This window comes from Salmo salar, chromosome 20 (genome assembly GCF_965601325.2).
Source record: "Salmo salar chromosome 20, fSalSal1, whole genome shotgun sequence".
NCBI lineage: Eukaryota > Metazoa > Chordata > Actinopteri > Salmoniformes > Salmonidae > Salmo > Salmo salar.
In genome coordinates this window covers 93,078,291-93,097,483 of record NC_138310.1, presented here as the reverse complement: position 1 = coordinate 93,097,483, position 19,193 = coordinate 93,078,291, and the positions used below count along the sequence as shown (strand labels likewise).

General features: G+C 41.1%; 1 protein-coding gene across 1 annotated transcript in view; it reads right to left on the bottom strand.

The window, feature by feature from the left end:
- tenm4 (teneurin transmembrane protein 4) overlaps positions 1-19,193 on the bottom strand; it is a 653,198-nt gene that overhangs the window by 491,170 nt on the left and 142,835 nt on the right. The window contains 1 exon segment of the mRNA XM_082966126.1: positions 6,444-6,737. Coding sequence (XP_082822252.1) covers positions 6,444-6,672 — 229 coding nt within the window. The 5' untranslated portion in view covers positions 6,673-6,737.

Genomic DNA, 19,193 nt, shown 5'->3' with positions numbered 1-19,193 from the left:
CCTACTCCCTGCAGCCTTCCTACTCCCTGCAGCCTTCCTCCACCTGCAGCCTTCCTCCACCTGCAGCCTTCCTCCACCTGCAGCCTTCCTACTCCTGCAGCCTTCCTCCACCTGCAGCCTTCCTACTCCCTGCAGCCTTCCTACTCCTGTAGCCTTCCTACTCCTGCAGCCTTCCTACTCCTGCAGCCTTCCTACTCCTGCAGCCTTCCTCCACCTGCAGCCTTCCTACTCCTGCAGCCTTCCTCCACCTGCTGCATTCCTACTCCCTGCAGCCTTCCTACTCCTGTAGCCTTCCTACTCCTGCAGCCTTCCTACTCCTGCAGCCTTCCTACTCCTGCAGCCTTCCTACTCCTGTAGCCTTCCTCCACCTGCAGCCTTCCTACTCCCTGCAGCCTTCCTCCACCTGCAGCCTTCCTACTCCTGCAGCCTTCCTCCACCTGCAGCCTTCCTCCCCCCTGCAGCCTTCCTACTCCTGCAGCCTTCCTCCACCTGCAGCCTTCCTCCCCCTGCAGCCTTCCTACTCCTGCAGCCTTCCTCCTACTGCAGCCTTCCTACTTCCTATATAGACAGGTGTGTGCCTTTCCAAATTATGTCCAATCAATTGAATTTACCGCAGGTGGACTCCAATCAAGTTGTAGAAACATCTCAAGGATGATCAATGGAAACAGGATGCACCTGAGCTCAATTTCAAGTCTCATAGCAAAGGGTCTGTATACTAACGTAAATATATTTCAATTTTTACATTTGTTATAAATTTGCAAACATTTATAAAAACCTGTTTTTGCTTTGTCATTACGGGGTGTTGTGTGTAGATTGATGAGGAACACAAATAATTTCATCCATTTTAGAATAAGGCTGTAATGTGGGAAAAAATGAAAGGGTCTGAATACTTTTCGAAGTCACTGTATTATAACATGATAAAATCGAATCACTTGTTCTATCTTTGCCCTGAATAGAAACCTCTGGTCTTGTTGTAAGGATGTGGGGAATGTTGTGAGCAGGCAAGAGCCTTTATCATATTGTTTTGCTAACTGCACTGCTACATGGGCGTCACCAACCATATAGAATAACAGAACAGTAAAATGACGCTGAATTGATTCTGTTAGAAACAAATCTATTTTTTTTTTATTTTAATTGCTTCATCATATTGTGACGATACGCACTGCAGAGCACCCATCACAGACATCGCACTCCATTTCTATCAACTCATGGCACGCCAAACACAGATGGCAAATGTTTGCTAAATGTTTGTTCATGTTACTAGCGTTTGCGACCATATTTCGATTGATAGACGTGTAAAGACATAGAAGATCGCAAGAAGAACCTGGAACATTGATTGTTTCAGATGTACGTTACTAGGGGAGAATCTCGATTGGTTTTGCTCGTCTTCTCTCCTCCGTCGTCTCCTTCGCCGCTTTGAAAAACGTCAAAGTTAATAGAAGGAGCGGAGGCGAGGAGAGAAAAACGGCTACGACTTGTATGAAATTAGAATCTCCTTCTGCACTAGCTCGTCATCAGGTTAATGGCATTTACAGGGGGAGGTCATGTGTTAAAAACAATAAAAAGCTAGGAATGTAGCTAGTTGTGCAAAAAAAATTCTAAATGAAGGATAAGTACTGTTGTTAATGTCTGCACGCTTTTCTCCTGCCAGTAAACAACAAAGGGGCAGATTTCAAACCTCCGAAGGATACACTTTAGTAGTAGGGGACTAATCGAGCTGACGAGGACTACTAACTAAATGAAACTCAACCACTTTTAGTAGTAGGGGACTAATCGAGGTGACGACGACTACTAACTAAATGAAACTCAACCACTTTTAGTAGTAGGGGACTAATCGAGGTGACGACGACTACTAACTAAATGAAACTCAACCACTTTTAGTAGTAGGGGACTAATCGAGGTGACGACGGCTACTAACTAAATGAAACTCAACCACTTTAGTAGTAGGGGACTAATCGAGGTGACGACGGCTACTAACTAAATGAAACTCAACCACTTTTAGTAGTAGGGGACTAATCGAGGTGACGAGGACTACTAACTAAATGAAACTCAACCACTTTTAGTAGTAGGGGACTAATCGAGGTGACGACGACTACTAACTAAATGAAACTCAACCACTTTAGTAGTAGGGGACTAATCGAGGTGACGACGACTACTAACTAAATGAAACTCAACCACTTTAGTAGTAGGGGACTAATCGAGGTGACGAGGACTACTAACTAAATGAAACTCAACCACTTTAGTAGTAGGGGACTAATCGAGGTGACGACGACTACTAACTAAATGAAACTCAACCACTTTAGTAGTAGGGGACTAATCGAGGTGACGACGACTACTAACTAAATGAAACTCAACCACTTTAGTAGTAGGGGACTAATCGAGGTGACGACGACTACTAACTAAATGAAACTCAACCACTTTTAGTAGTAGGGGACTAATCGAGGTGACGACGGCTACTAACTAAATGAAACTCAACCACTTTTAGTAGTAGGGGACTAATCGAGGTGACGACGACTACTAACTAAATGAAACTCAACCACTTTTAGTAGTAGGGGACTAATCGAGGTGACGACGACTACTAACTAAATGAAACTCAACCACTTTTAGTAGTAGGGGACTAATCGAGGTGACGACGACTACTAACTAAATGAAACTCAACCACTTTTAGTAGTAGGGGACTAATCGAGGTGACGACGACTACTAACTAAATGAAACTCAACCACTTTTCCGGGTAACGGAGGAGAGGAGGACGGAAGAGTCGAGGAGAGGACAGACTTTTTCCCAACAGAGAATCCACCATTGTTTCAGCGACCTGTACTCACCAACGTGGAGTGTTTGTGGACTGATTAGGAGAGAGCACATGCACATAGATATCCAGCAAGGTGCGGCAAACTCAGTAATTCAATTGTTCGTACGTCCTACGATGTCGAGGGGGTGTTCCCCTAATAACTTCATACGTTGAATGTTGAATAAAATAGCATGGATATATTTTTTAATGAATTAACTATTGAGAAGTATTGATTGTGAAGGTAATGAATAATCTAAATTGATGAAATACCTGTTAGGTGATCTTTGGATTTTATTTTATTAGGCAAGTCAGTACAGAAAGATTTCTTATTTAGAATGATGGCCTAGGAACAGTGGGTTAACTGCCTTGTTCAGGGGCAGAACTACATATTTTGTACCTCGTAAGCTCAGGGATTCGATCTTGCAACCTTTTGGTTACTAGTCCAACACTCTAACCACTAGGCTACCTGCTCTAACCACTAGGCTACCTGCTCTAACCACTAGGCTACCTGCTCTAACCACTAGACTACCTGCTCTAACCACTAGACTACCTGCCTCCTCTAACCACTAGGCTACCTGCTCTAACCACTAGACTACCTGCTCTAACCACTAGACTACCTGCCTCCTCTAACCACTAGGCTACCTTCTCTAACCACTAGGCTACCTGCCTCCTCTAACCACTAGGCTACCTGCCTCCTCTAACCACTAGGCTACCTGCCTCCTCTAACCACTAGGCTACCTGCTCTAACCACTAGGCTACCTGCCTCCTCTAACCACTAGGCTACCTGCCTCCTCTAACCACTAGGCTACCTGCTCTAACCACTAGGCTACCTGCCTCCTCTAACCACTAGGCTACCTGCTCTAACCACTAGGCTACCTGCCTCCTCTAACCACTAGGCTACCTGCTCTAACCACTAGGCTACCTCCTCTAACCACTAGGCTACCTGCCTCCTCTAACCACTAGGCTACCTGCTCTAACCACTAGGCTACCTGCTCTAACCACTAGACTACCTGCTCTAACCACTAGACAACCTGCCTCTAACCACTAGGCTACCTGCCTCCTCTAACCACTAGGCTACCTGCCTCTAATCACTAGGCTACCTGCTCTAACCACTAGACTACCTGCTCTAACCACTAGGCTACCTGCCTCCTCTAACCACTAGGCTACCTGCCTCTAACCACTAGACTACCTGCTCTAACCACTAGGCTACCTGCCTCCTCTAACCACTAGGCTACCTGCCTCCTCTAACCACTAGGCTACCTGCCTCTAACCACTAGGCTACCTGTCTCTACCCACTAGGCTACCTGCTCTAACCACTAGGCTACCTGCCTCCTCTAACCACTAGGCTACCTGCCTCCTCTAACCACTAGGCTACCTGCTCTAACCACTAGGCTACCTGCCTCCTCTAACCACTAGGCTACCTTCTCTAACCACTAGGCTACCTGCCTCCTCTAACCACTAGGCTACCTGCCTCCTCTAACCACTAGGTTACCTGCTCTAACCACTAGGCTACCTGCCTCCTCTAACCACTAGGCTACCTGCTCTAACCACTAGGCTACCTGCCTCCTCTAACCACTAGGCTACCTGCTCTAACCACTAGGCTACCTGCTCTAACCACTAGGCTACCTGCTCTAACCACTAGGCTACCTGCTCTAACCACTTGGCTACCTGCTCTAACCACTAGGCTACCTGCCTCCTCTAACCACTAGGCTACCTGCCTCTTCTAACCACTAGGCTACCTTCTCTAACCACTAGGCTACCTGCCTCCTCTAACCACTAGGCTACCTGCCTCCTCTAACCACTAAGCTACCTCCTCTAACCACTAGGCTACCTGCTCTAACCACTAGGCTACCTGCTCTAACCACTAGGCTACCTGTCTCTAACCACTAGGCTACCTGCTCTAACCACTAGGCTACCTGCCTCCTCTAACCACTAGGCTACTTGCTCTAACCACTAGGCTACCTCCTCTAACCACTAGGCTACCTCCTCTAACCACTAGGCTACCTGCCTCCTCTAACCACTAGGCTACCTGCCTCCTCTAACCACTAGGCTACCTGCCTCCTCTAACCACTAGGCTACCCGCTTCCTCTAACCACTAGGCTACCCGCCTCCTCTAACCACTAGGCTACCCGCCTCCTCTAACCACTAGGCTACCCGCCTCCTCTAACCACTAGGCTACCCGCCTCCTCTAACCACTAGGCTACCCGCCTCCTCTAACCACTGGGCTACCCGCCTCCTCTAACCACTGGGCTACCCGCCTCCTCTAACCACTAGGCTACCCGCCTCCTCTAACCACTAGGCTACCCGCCTCCTCTAACCACTGGGCTACCCGCCTCCTCTAACCACTGGGCTACCCGCCTCCTCTAACCACTGGGCTACCCGCCTCCTCTAACCACTGGGCTACCCGCCTCCTCTAACCACTGGGCTACCCGCCTCCTCTAACCACTGGGCTACCCGCCTCCTCTAACCACTAGGCTACCCGCCTCCTCTAACCACTAGGCTACCCGCCTCCTCTAACCACTGGGCTACCCGCCTACTCTAACCACTGGGCTACCCGCCTCCTCTAACCACTGGGCTACCCGCCTCCTCTAACCACTGGGCTACCCGCCTCCTCTAACCACTAGGCGATCCGCCTCCTCTAACCACTAGGCTACCTGCTCTAACCACTAGGGTACCTGCCTCCTCTAACCACTGGGCTACCTGCCTCTTCTAACCACTAGGCTACCTGCCTCCTCTAACCACTAGGCTACCAGCCTCCTCTAACCACTAGGCTACCTGCCTCCTCTAACCACTAGGCTACCTGCCTCCTCTAACCACTAGGCTACCAGCCTCCTCTAACCACTAGGCTACCTGCCTCCTCTAACCACTAGGCTACCTGCCTCCTCTAACCACTAGGCTACCTGCCTCCTCTAACCACTAGGCTACCTGCCTCCTCTAACCACTAGGCTACCTGCCTCCTCTAACCACTAGGCTACCTGCCTCCTCTAACCACTAGGCTACCTGCCTCCTCTAACCACTAGGCTACCTGCCTCCTCTAACCACTAGGCTACCTGCCTCCTCTAACCACTAGGCTACCTGCCTCCTCTAACCACTAGGCTACCTGCCTCCTCTAAGCACTAGGCTACCTGCCTCCTCTAACCACTAGGCTACCTGCCTCCTCTAACCACTAGGCTACCTGCCTCCTCTAACCACTAGGCTACCTGCCTCCTCTAACCACTAGGCTACCTACCTCCTCTAACCACTAGACTACCTGCCTCCTCTAACCACTAGGCTACCTGCCTCCTCTAACCACTAGGCTACCTACCTCCTCTAACCACTAGGCTACCTGCCTCCTCTAACCAATAGGCTTCCTGCCTCCTCTAACCACTAGGCTACCTGCCTCCTCTAACCACTAGGCTACCTGCCATCCCTGTGTTAGGAGGTTGGTCATTAAACCTGTTTATTTGGCTCCTTTTCAGAAGAGCTTAGGCTGAACTAACATGTCGTCCCAGGGCTCTTTTCAACTCAGTTGTGTGAGGAAATATTGATGATTGTTGTCGAAATTATGGAACCTTCTGAATAACAGTAGGTCTACTGAGAACTCTTCTATTCATTCCCAATACAGTGTTTTTAACTTAATTTGAATGTTTTCCCTGTATGAATGAATGATTCTCACCTTGCCTACAGAACTCGTCTGCCTCGTGGTGGACCATATCTTTGACCCGGTTGCCGTAGGCGGTCATCCTGGACTCCTGATCAAAAGCCTTCAGAGTCTCACTGGAGCTGTAACCTTTAGGGTTGATCTTCCCTCCGTCCTCGCTGTCCGCTGAGGAGCTGGTGTAACGCCGCTCTGTGTCCCTCCGAGCCGTCAGCGAGCGGTACGGTCTACGTTCTTTCACTTCCATGGTGGATGCTACTTTGCTCTCTCTTACACATCAACAGTAACACAGCCAAGTCAGACACAGTAACTCTGAAACAGAGGAAGAGAAAACACAGGAAGAGGTGAGTGAAACGGGACCGTTTGTTTCGTTGAGTTGGGAGTTTGTTTGTGCCTTTGATTAAAAGTGTTTGAAACACTCTGAGTGAGGACTATAGGGGTGAGAATTCAGTTTGTCTCAGTCTGTAGAAACCCTGTCTTGCTAAATATACCTCTAGTCTAGACTAGATAAACTGCTCCAATGTACCCTGAACAAAAATATAAACGCAACATGGTAAAGTGTTGGTCTCATGTTTCATGAGCAGAAATAAAAGATCCCAGAAATGTTCCATACGCACAAAAAAGCTTATTTCTCTCAAATGTTGTGCACACATTTGTTTACATCCCTGTTAGTGAGCATTTCTCCTTTACCATCCACCTGACAGGTGTGGCATATCAAGAAGCTGATTAAACAGCATGACCATTACACAGGTGTAACTTGTGTTGGGGACAATAAAAGTGTGCAGTTTTTGTCACTCAATACAATGCCACAGATGTCTCAAGTTTTGAGGGATTGTGCAATTGGCATGCAGGACTGCAGGAATGTCCTCCAGAGCATTGAATGTTTATTTCTCTACCATAAGCCGCCTCCAACTTCGTTTTAGAGAATTTGGCAGTACGTCCAACCGGCCTCACAACCACAGACCGTGTGTAAGGCGTCGTAAAGGGTGAGCGGTTTGTTGATATCAACGTTGTGAACAGAGGGCCCCATGGTGGAGGTGGGGTTATGGTATGGGCCCCATGGTGGAGGTGGGGTTATGGTATGGGCCCCATGGTGGAGGTGGGGTTATGGTATGGGCCCCATGGTGGAGGTGGGGTTATGGTATGGGCCCCATGGTGGAGGTGGGGTTATGGTATGGGGCCCCATGGTGGAGGTGGGGTTATGGTATGGGCCCCATGGTGGAGGTGGGGTTATGGTATGGGGCCCCATGGTGGAGGTGGGGTTATGGTATGGGGAAGTCATAAACTACGGACAACAAACACAATTGCATTTTATCGATGGCAATTTTAATGCATATCTGTATTCCCGGTCATGTGTAATCCATAGATTAGGGCCTAATGAATTTTATTTAAATTGACTGATTTCTTTATATGAAGTGTAACTCAGTAAAAATCTATGGAATTGTTACATGTTGCGTTTTATATTTTTTTGTTCAGTGCAGTTCGATGTCACAGGGGAAAGTACAGAGGGTTTTGTACAATACAGGTAATTACAGCCATATGAATGGGGCGCAGCGCAGTCAAAGATCACACACACAGTTTGGGGGAGATAACAGCGGTGTTTTATATCTCACATTAATGTGCTGCTCCTAGAACAGAACCCCATTACCATATTTATTAAAATTAAAATAGGATTGCATCCCAAATGGGACCCTATTTCTTATATAATAAACTACCTTGACCTGAGCCCATAGAGCCCTATAGGGAATAGGGTACACTACTTTTGACCTGAGCCCATAGAGCCCTATAGGGAATAGGGTACACTTCTTTTGACCTGAGCCCATAGAGCCCTATAGGGAATAGGGTACACTACTTTTGACCTGAGCCCATAGAGCCCTATAGGGAATAGGGTGCCATTTGGGACACGGAAAATAGTACAAACAACACACCTCATGGATGAAATATAAATTGCCTGCATTTATATTTCTTACAAAGATGCATGCAGAGGGCTGCTCAAAGTAAGGTTACGCTTTTATGTCTGTAAAAAAAATATATAATTATAGACACACACACACTATGCAAACCGATATTCAGAATATAAACTATTATTACTAACCCGATAACACAAATACAAAACCTTAAGAAAACACACACACACAACTGTTTGAAAACCTTCAAGTCAAATCAAATCACATTTAATTTGTCACATGCGCCGAATACAACATGTGCAGATGCTAACTTACAAGCCCTTAACCAACAACGCACTTTGAATCAAATATTTTAAAAAAATAATCTAAAATAAGAGATAAGAATAAGAAATAATTAAAGAGCAGCAGTAAATAACAATCGTCCCAGTTATGACGTCCAGAAGATCTTTTCATCAGAGACAGTAACGGCAACGTTATGTACAAAACAAGTTACGAACAGTTAGTTATAGAGCCCATAAAACGGCAGCCATCCCCTCAAATAGAACAGTTAGTTATAGAGCCCATAAAACGGCAGCCATCCCCTCAAATAGAACAGTTAGTTATAGAGCCCATAAAACGGCAGCCATCCCCTCAAATAGCACAGTTAGTTATAGAGCCCATAAAACGGCAGCCATCCCCTCAAATAGCACAGTTAGTTATAGAGCCCATAAAACGGCAGCCATCCCCTCAAATAGCACAGTTAGTTATAGAGCCCATAAAACGGCAGCCATCCCCTCAAATAGCACAGTTAGTTATAGAGCCCATAAAACGGCAGCCATCCCCTCAAATAGCACAGTTAGTTATAGAGCCCATAAAACGGCAGCCATCCCCTCAAATAGCACAGTTAGTTATAGAGCCCATAAAACGGCAGCCATCCCCTCAAATAGAACAGTTAGTTATAGAGCCCATAAAACGGCAGCCATCCCCTCAAATAGCACAGTTAGTTATAGAGCCCATAAAACGGCAGCCATCCCCTCAAATAGCACAGTTAGTTATAGAGCCCATAAAACGGCAGCCATCCCCTCAAATAGAACAGTTAGTTATAGAGCCCATAAAACGGCAGCCATCCCCTCAAATAGCACAGTTAGTTATAGAGCCCATAAAACGGCAGCCATCCCCTCAAATAGAACAGTTAGTTATAGAGCCCATAAAACGGCAGCCATCCCCTCAAATAGAACAGTTAGTTATAGAGCCCATAAAACGGCAGCCATCCCCTCAAATAGCACAGTTAGTTATAGAGCCCATAAAACGGCAGCCATCCCCTCCGGCGCCATTCTCCAACTATTATCATGTCTAAACCCTTTAATAAAGTGTTGTGTTCTCTGCCATGGAAATGGAGAACTGCTAGTATTTATATGGATCGATAACTGCTAGTATTTATATGGATGGATAACTACTAGTATTAATATGGATGGATAACTACTAGTATTTATATGGATGGATAACTGCTAGTATTTATATGGACGGATAACTACTAGTATTTATATGGACGGATAACTACTAGTATTTATATGGATGGATAACTGCTAGTATTTATATGGATGGATAACTACTAGTATTAATATGGATGGATAACTACTAGTATTTATATGGACGGATAACTGCTAGTATTTATATGGATGGATAACTGCGAGTATTTATATGGATGGATAACTACTAGTATTTATATGGATGGATAACTACTAGTATTTATATGGACGGATAACTACTAGTATTTATATGGATGGATAACTGCTAGTATTTATATGGATGGATAACTACTAGTATTAATATGGACGGATAACTACTAGTATTTATATGGACGGATAACTGCTAGTATTTATATGGATGGATAACTGCGAGTATTTATATGGATGGATAACTACTAGTATTTATATGGATGGATAACTACTAGTATTTATATGGATGGATAACTGCGAGTATTTATATGGATGGATAACTACTAGTATTTATATGGATGGATAACTGCGAGTATTTATATGGATGGATAACTGCGAGTATTTATATGGATGGATAACTGCGAGTATTTATATGGATGGATAACTGCGAGTATTTATATGGACGGATAACTACTAGTATTTATATGGACGGATAACTACTAGTATTTATATGGATGGATAACTGCTAGTATTTATATGGATGGATAACTACTAGTATTAATATGGATGGATAACTACTAGTATTTATATGGACGGATAACTGCTAGTATTTATATGGATGGATAACTGCGAGTATTTATATGGATGGATAACTACTAGTATTTATATGGATGGATAACTACTAGTATTTATATGGACGGATAACTACTAGTATTTATATGGATGGATAACTGCTAGTATTTATATGGATGGATAACTACTAGTATTAATATGGACGGATAACTACTAGTATTTATATGGACGGATAACTGCTAGTATTTATATGGATGGATAACTGCGAGTATTTATATGGATGGATAACTACTAGTATTTATATGGATGGATAACTACTAGTATTTATATGGATGGATAACTGCGAGTATTTATATGGATGGATAACTACTAGTATTTATATGGATGGATAACTGCGAGTATTTATATGGATGGATAACTGCGAGTATTTATATGGATGGATAACTGCGAGTATTTATATGGATGGATAACTGCGAGTATTTATATGGATGGATAACTACTAGTATTTATATGGACGGATAACTACTAGTATTTATATGGATGGATAACTGCTAGTATTTATATGGATGGATAACTACTAGTATTAATATGGATGGATAACTACTAGTATTTATATGGACGGATAACTGCTAGTATTTATATGGATGGATAACTGCGAGTATTTATATGGACGGATAACTACTAGTATTTATATGGACGGATAACTACTAGTATTTATATGGACGGATAACTGCTAGTATTTATATGGACGGATAACTGCTAGTATTTATATGGATGGATAACTACTAGTATTTATATGGATGGATAACTACTAGTATTTATATGGATGGATAACTGCTAGTATTTATATGGATGGATAACTACTAGTATTAATATGGACGGATAACTACTAGTATTTATATGGACGGATAACTGCTAGTATTTATATGGATGGATAACTGCGAGTATTTATATGGATGGATAACTACTAGTATTTATATGGATGGATAACTACTAGTATTTATATGGATGGATAACTGCGAGTATTTATATGGATGGATAACTACTAGTATTTATATGGATGGATAACTGCGAGTATTTATATGGATGGATAACTGCGAGTATTTATATGGATGGATAACTGCGAGTATTTATATGGATGGATAACTGCGAGTATTTATATGGATGGATAACTACTAGTATTTATATGGACGGATAACTACTAGTATTTATATGGATGGATAACTGCTAGTATTTATATGGATGGATAACTACTAGTATTAATATGGATGGATAACTACTAGTATTTATATGGACGGATAACTGCTAGTATTTATATGGATGGATAACTGCGAGTATTTATATGGACGGATAACTACTAGTATTTATATGGACGGATAACTACTAGTATTTATATGGACGGATAACTGCTAGTATTTATATGGACGGATAACTGCTAGTATTTATATGGATGGATAACTACTAGTATTTATATGGATGGATAACTACTAGTATTTATATGGATGGATAACTGCTAGTATTTATATGGATGGATAACTGCTAGTATTTATATGGATGGATAACTGCTAGTATTTATATGGATGGATAACTACTAGTATTTATATGGATGGATAACTACTAGTATTTATATGGATGGATAACTGCGAGTATTTATATGGATGGATAACTGCGAGTATTTATATGGACGGATAACTACTAGTATTTATATGGACGGATAACTACTAGTATTTATATGGATGGATAACTGCTAGTATTTATATGGATGGATAACTGCTAGTATTAATATGGATGGATAACTACTAGTATTTATATGGACGGATAACTGCTAGTATTTATATGGATGGATAACTGCGAGTATTTATATGGACGGATAACTACTAGTATTTATATGGACGGATAACTGCTAGTATTTATATGGATGGATAACTGCTAGTATTTATATGGATGGATAACTACTAGTATTAATATGGATGGATAACTACTAGTATTTATATGGATGGATAACTGCTAGTATTTATATGGACGGATAACTACTAGTATTTATATGGACGGATAACTACTAGTATTTATATGGATGGATAACTGCTAGTATTTATATGGATGGATAACTACTAGTATTAATATGGATGGATAACTACTAGTATTTATATGGACGGATAACTGCTAGTATTTATATGGATGGATAACTGCGAGTATTTATATGGATGGATAACTACTAGTATTTATATGGATGGATAACTACTAGTATTTATATGGACGGATAACTACTAGTATTTATATGGATGGATAACTGCTAGTATTTATATGGATGGATAACTACTAGTATTAATATGGACGGATAACTACTAGTATTTATATGGACGGATAACTGCTAGTATTTATATGGATGGATAACTGCGAGTATTTATATGGATGGATAACTACTAGTATTTATATGGATGGATAACTACTAGTATTTATATGGATGGATAACTGCGAGTATTTATATGGATGGATAACTACTAGTATTTATATGGATGGATAACTGCGAGTATTTATATGGATGGATAACTGCGAGTATTTATATGGATGGATAACTGCGAGTATTTATATGGATGGATAACTGCGAGTATTTATATGGACGGATAACTACTAGTATTTATATGGACGGATAACTACTAGTATTTATATGGATGGATAACTGCTAGTATTTATATGGATGGATAACTACTAGTATTAATATGGATGGATAACTACTAGTATTTATATGGACGGATAACTGCTAGTATTTATATGGATGGATAACTGCGAGTATTTATATGGATGGATAACTACTAGTATTTATATGGATGGATAACTACTAGTATTTATATGGACGGATAACTACTAGTATTTATATGGATGGATAACTGCTAGTATTTATATGGATGGATAACTACTAGTATTAATATGGACGGATAACTACTAGTATTTATATGGACGGATAACTGCTAGTATTTATATGGATGGATAACTGCGAGTATTTATATGGATGGATAACTACTAGTATTTATATGGATGGATAACTACTAGTATTTATATGGATGGATAACTGCGAGTATTTATATGGATGGATAACTACTAGTATTTATATGGATGGATAACTGCGAGTATTTATATGGATGGATAACTGCGAGTATTTATATGGATGGATAACTGCGAGTATTTATATGGATGGATAACTGCGAGTATTTATATGGATGGATAACTACTAGTATTTATATGGACGGATAACTACTAGTATTTATATGGATGGATAACTGCTAGTATTTATATGGATGGATAACTACTAGTATTAATATGGATGGATAACTACTAGTATTTATATGGACGGATAACTGCTAGTATTTATATGGATGGATAACTGCGAGTATTTATATGGACGGATAACTACTAGTATTTATATGGACGGATAACTACTAGTATTTATATGGACGGATAACTGCTAGTATTTATATGGACGGATAACTGCTAGTATTTATATGGATGGATAACTACTAGTATTTATATGGATGGATAACTACTAGTATTTATATGGATGGATAACTGCTAGTATTTATATGGACGGATAACTACTAGTATTAATATGGACGGATAACTACTAGTATTTATATGGACGGATAACTGCTAGTATTTATATGGATGGATAACTGCGAGTATTTATATGGATGGATAACTACTAGTATTTATATGGATGGATAACTACTAGTATTTATATGGATGGATAACTGCGAGTATTTATATGGATGGATAACTACTAGTATTTATATGGATGGATAACTGCGAGTATTTATATGGATGGATAACTGCGAGTATTTATATGGATGGATAACTGCGAGTATTTATATGGATGGATAACTGCGAGTATTTATATGGATGGATAACTACTAGTATTTATATGGACGGATAACTACTAGTATTTATATGGATGGATAACTGCTAGTATTTATATGGATGGATAACTACTAGTATTAATATGGATGGATAACTACTAGTATTTATATGGACGGATAACTGCTAGTATTTATATGGATGGATAACTGCGAGTATTTATATGGACGGATAACTACTAGTATTTATATGGACGGATAACTACTAGTATTTATATGGACGGATAACTGCTAGTATTTATATGGACGGATAACTGCTAGTATTTATATGGATGGATAACTACTAGTATTTATATGGATGGATAACTACTAGTATTTATATGGATGGATAACTGCTAGTATTTATATGGATGGATAACTGCTAGTATTTATATGGATGGATAACTGCTAGTATTTATATGGATGGATAACTACTAGTATTTATATGGATGGATAACTACTAGTATTTATATGGATGGATAACTGCGAGTATTTATATGGATGGATAACTGCGAGTATTTATATGGACGGATAACTACTAGTATTTATATGGACGGATAACTACTAGTATTTATATGGATGGATAACTGCTAGTATTTATATGGATGGATAACTGCTAGTATTAATATGGATGGATAACTACTAGTATTTATATGGACGGATAACTGCTAGTATTTATATGGATGGATAACTGCGAGTATTTATATGGACGGATAACTACTAGTATTTATATGGACGGATAACTACTAGTATTTATATGGATGGATAACTGCTAGTATTTATATGGACGGATAACTGCTAGTATTTATATGAATGGATAACTACTAGTATTTATATGGATGGATAACTACTAGTATTTATATGGATGGATAACTGCTAGTATTTATATGGATGGATAACTGCTAGTATTTATATGGATGGATAACTGCTAGTATTTATATGGATGGATAACTGCTAGTATTTATATGGATGGATAACTGCTAGTATTTATATGGATGGATAACTACTAGTATTAATATGGACGGATAACTGCTAGTATTTATATGAATGGATAACTGCTAGTATTTATATGGATGGATAACTACTAGTATTTATATGGACGGATAACTGCTAGTATTTATATGGATGGATAACTACTAGTATTTATATGGATGGATAACTACTAGTATTTATATGGATGGATAACTGCTAGTATTTATATGGATGGATAACTGCTAGTATTTATATGGATGGATAACTACTAGTATTAATATGGATGGATAACTGCTAGTATTTATATGGACGGTGTCACGTCCTGGCCAGTATAAGGTTAATTGTTTTTGTAGTTTGGTCAGGACGTGGCAGAGGGTATTTGTTTTATGTGGTTCGGGGTGTTGTGTTTGTGTAAAGGGTGTTTGATTTAGTATTTCCGGGTTTTGGTTTATGTTTAGTTAATTCTATGGTTAGTCTAGTGTGTGTGTTTCTATGTTTGGTTGATTGGGGTTGGGACTCTCAGTTGAAGGCAGGTGTTGTCTATCTGCCTTTGATTGAGAGTCCCATATATGAGGGTGTGTTTGTATGTGTTATTTGTGGGTGATTATTCTGTGCTTAGCCTTGTGCCTTACCAGACTGTTATTGTCGTTCGTTCGTTTTTTTCGTGTTTGTTATTTTGTATGTTCATTTTTGAGAGTAATTAAAAATCAAGATGAGCATTCACGTACCTGCTGCGTTTTGGTCCTCATTCACCGACAACAACTGTGACAGACGGATAACTGCTAGTATTTATATGGATGGATAACTGCGAGTATTTATATGGATGGATAACTGCTAGTATTTATATGGATGGATAACTACTAGTATTTATATGGATGGATAACTGCTAGTATTTATATGGACGGATAACTGCTAGTATTTATATGGACGGATAACTACTAGTATTTATATGGATGGATAACTACTAGTATTTATATGGATGGATAACTGCGAGTATTTATATGGATGGATAACTGCGAGTATTTATATGGATGGATAACTACTAGTATTTATATGGATGGATAACTGCTAGTATTTATATGGATGGATAACTACTAGTATTTATATGGATGGATAACTACTAGTATTTATATGGATGGATAACTGCGAGTATTTATATGGATGGATAACTACTAGTATTTATATGGATTGCAGTGTTTCTACTGTATTTCTCTTCTCTAAACACTGAACACCGAAGCGTAGAACTGCATGAACCACTAGCAGGATTTATTTGGACAAAATACGGCACAGCACAACTTGCATCTCCCATAAAGTTCACGATCCTAGTCCCACCCACCCACAAATATTCATTTTTATGTTGCCTATAGAACAGCCTTGGCTCCAGGGGCACTCGGAGCTGGAGTGTCCTGTTTACGCCGGCGTGAATCATCATCTGGTACCCAAGCAGAGAAAGCAGCAAACCAACGGAGGGATATTAAAACGGGTAGAGGTGGATAAAAATCAGACGTGTTCATAAACTGGAGACTTAAATTATAATGATACCAAATAGCTGATTAAAACATTTAACCGATTAGATTTAGAATTATAAAACTTATGTAATTCCATAATATCCCTTGTCACACAGCCACAGAACGATCAGGTTGATATAGTTTGATATGATGGATCAATATCACGTTGATATAGTTTGATATCACAGGAGAACCCCCCCCCCCCTTGTTGTTCTGCCTCACTTAGGGACACATGAGTAGCTAGCTACAATGTATGTGAATAATTAAAGTCTTCCTGTGAAACAACTTCATTGACTTCAACCCTTCATCTATTCTTAGTAAAGTCAATCGTATCAGGTATGTCTGTGAAACATCTCTAGCAGAAACAGAAACATCTCTAGGTATGTCTGTGTGAAATCAGCTGAAATGTAAAAGCAGAACCTCAGCCCATCTCTAAGGTCCAAACTCAGAAACATCGCTAGCAGAACCTCAGCCCATCTCTAAGGTCCAAACTCAGAAACATCGCTAGCAGAACCTCAGCCCATCTCTAAGGTCCAGACTCAGAAACATCGCTAGCAGAACCTCAACCCATCTCTAAGATCCAAACTCAGAAACATCGCTAGCAGAACCTCAACCCATCTCTAAGGTCCAGACTCAGAAACATCGCTAGCAGAACCTCAGCCCATCTCTAAGGTCCAGACTCAGAAACATCGCTAGCAGAACCTCAACCCATCTCTAAGATCCAAACTCAGAAACATCGCTAGCAGAACCTCAACCCATCTCTAAGGTCCAGACTCAGAAACATCTCTAGCAGAACCTCAACCCATCTCTAAGGTCCAGACTCAGAAACATCTCTAGCAGAACCTCAACCCATCTCTAAGGTCCAGACTCAGAAACATCGCTAGCAGAACCTCAACCCATCTCTAAGGTCCAGACTCAGAAACATCTCTAGCAGAACCTCAGCCCATCTCTAAGGTCCAAACTCAGAAACATCGCTAGCAGAACCTCAACCCATCTCTAAGGTCCAGACTCAGAAACATCTCTAGCAGAACCTCAACCCATCTCTAAGGTCCAAACTCAGAAACATCTCTAGCAGAACCTCAACCCATCTCTAAGGTCCAGACTCAGAAACATCTCTAGCAGAACCTCAACCCATCTCTAAGGTCCAGACTCAGAAACATCTCTAGCAGAACCTCAACCCATCTCTAAGGTCCAGACTCAGAAACATCTCTGCATGGCAAGAAGCACTCCACCCGTTGGCAAGCTATCACATGGTTGTGCATCCCAAATGCAACCCTATTTCCTATACAGTACACGACTTTTGACCTGGATTCATAGGGCTCTGGTCAAAATAAGTGCACTATGTAGGGAGTAGGCTGCCATTTAGGATGCAGTTTTATAGATTGGGACTGGGAGACAGAGCTATTGAAGGGGCTTAAGGAATGTCAATGTGGATTTCTGAAGTTGATTAGCAGCTAGATCATTGTTTTGTTTTCTCTAAGGCTTCCTTAAGGCAGTAACATTTCCCAGCCTGAATCTTCCTTAAGGCGGGAACATTTCCCAGCCTGATGTTTACTTAAGGCAGGAACATTTCCCAGCCTGATGTTTACTTAAGGCAGGAACATTTCCCAGCCTGATTCTTCCTTAAGGCAGGAACATTTCCCAGCCTGATTCTTCCTTAAGGCAGGAACATTTCCCAGCCTGATTCTTCCTTAAGGCAGGAACATTTCCCAGCCTGATTCTTCCTTAAGGCAGGAACATTTCCCAGCCTGAATCTTCCTTAAGGCAGGAACATTTCCCAGCCTGATTCTTCCTTAAGGCAGGAACATTTCCCAGCCTGATTCTTCCTTATGGCAGGAACATTTCCCAGCCTGATGTTTACTTAAGGCGGGAACATTTCCCAGCCTGATTCTTCCTTAAGGCAGGAACATTTCCCAGCCTGATTCTTCCTTAAGGCGGGAACATTTCCCAGCCTGAATCTTCCTTAAGGCAGGAACATTTCCCAGCCTGATTCTTCCTTAAGGCAGGAACATTTCCCAGCCTGAATCTTCCTTAAGGCAGGAACATTTCCCAGCCTGATTCTTCCTTAAGGCAGGAACATTTCCCAGCCTGATTCTTCCTTAAGGCGGGAACATTTCCCAGCCTGATTCTTCCTTAAGGCAGGAACATTTCCCAGCCTGATTCTTCCTTATGGCGGGAACATTTCCCAGCCTGATTCTTCCTTAAGGCAGGAACATTTCCCAGCCTGATTCTTCCTTAAGGCGGGAACATTTCCCAGCCTGATTCTTCCTTAAGGCAGGAACAT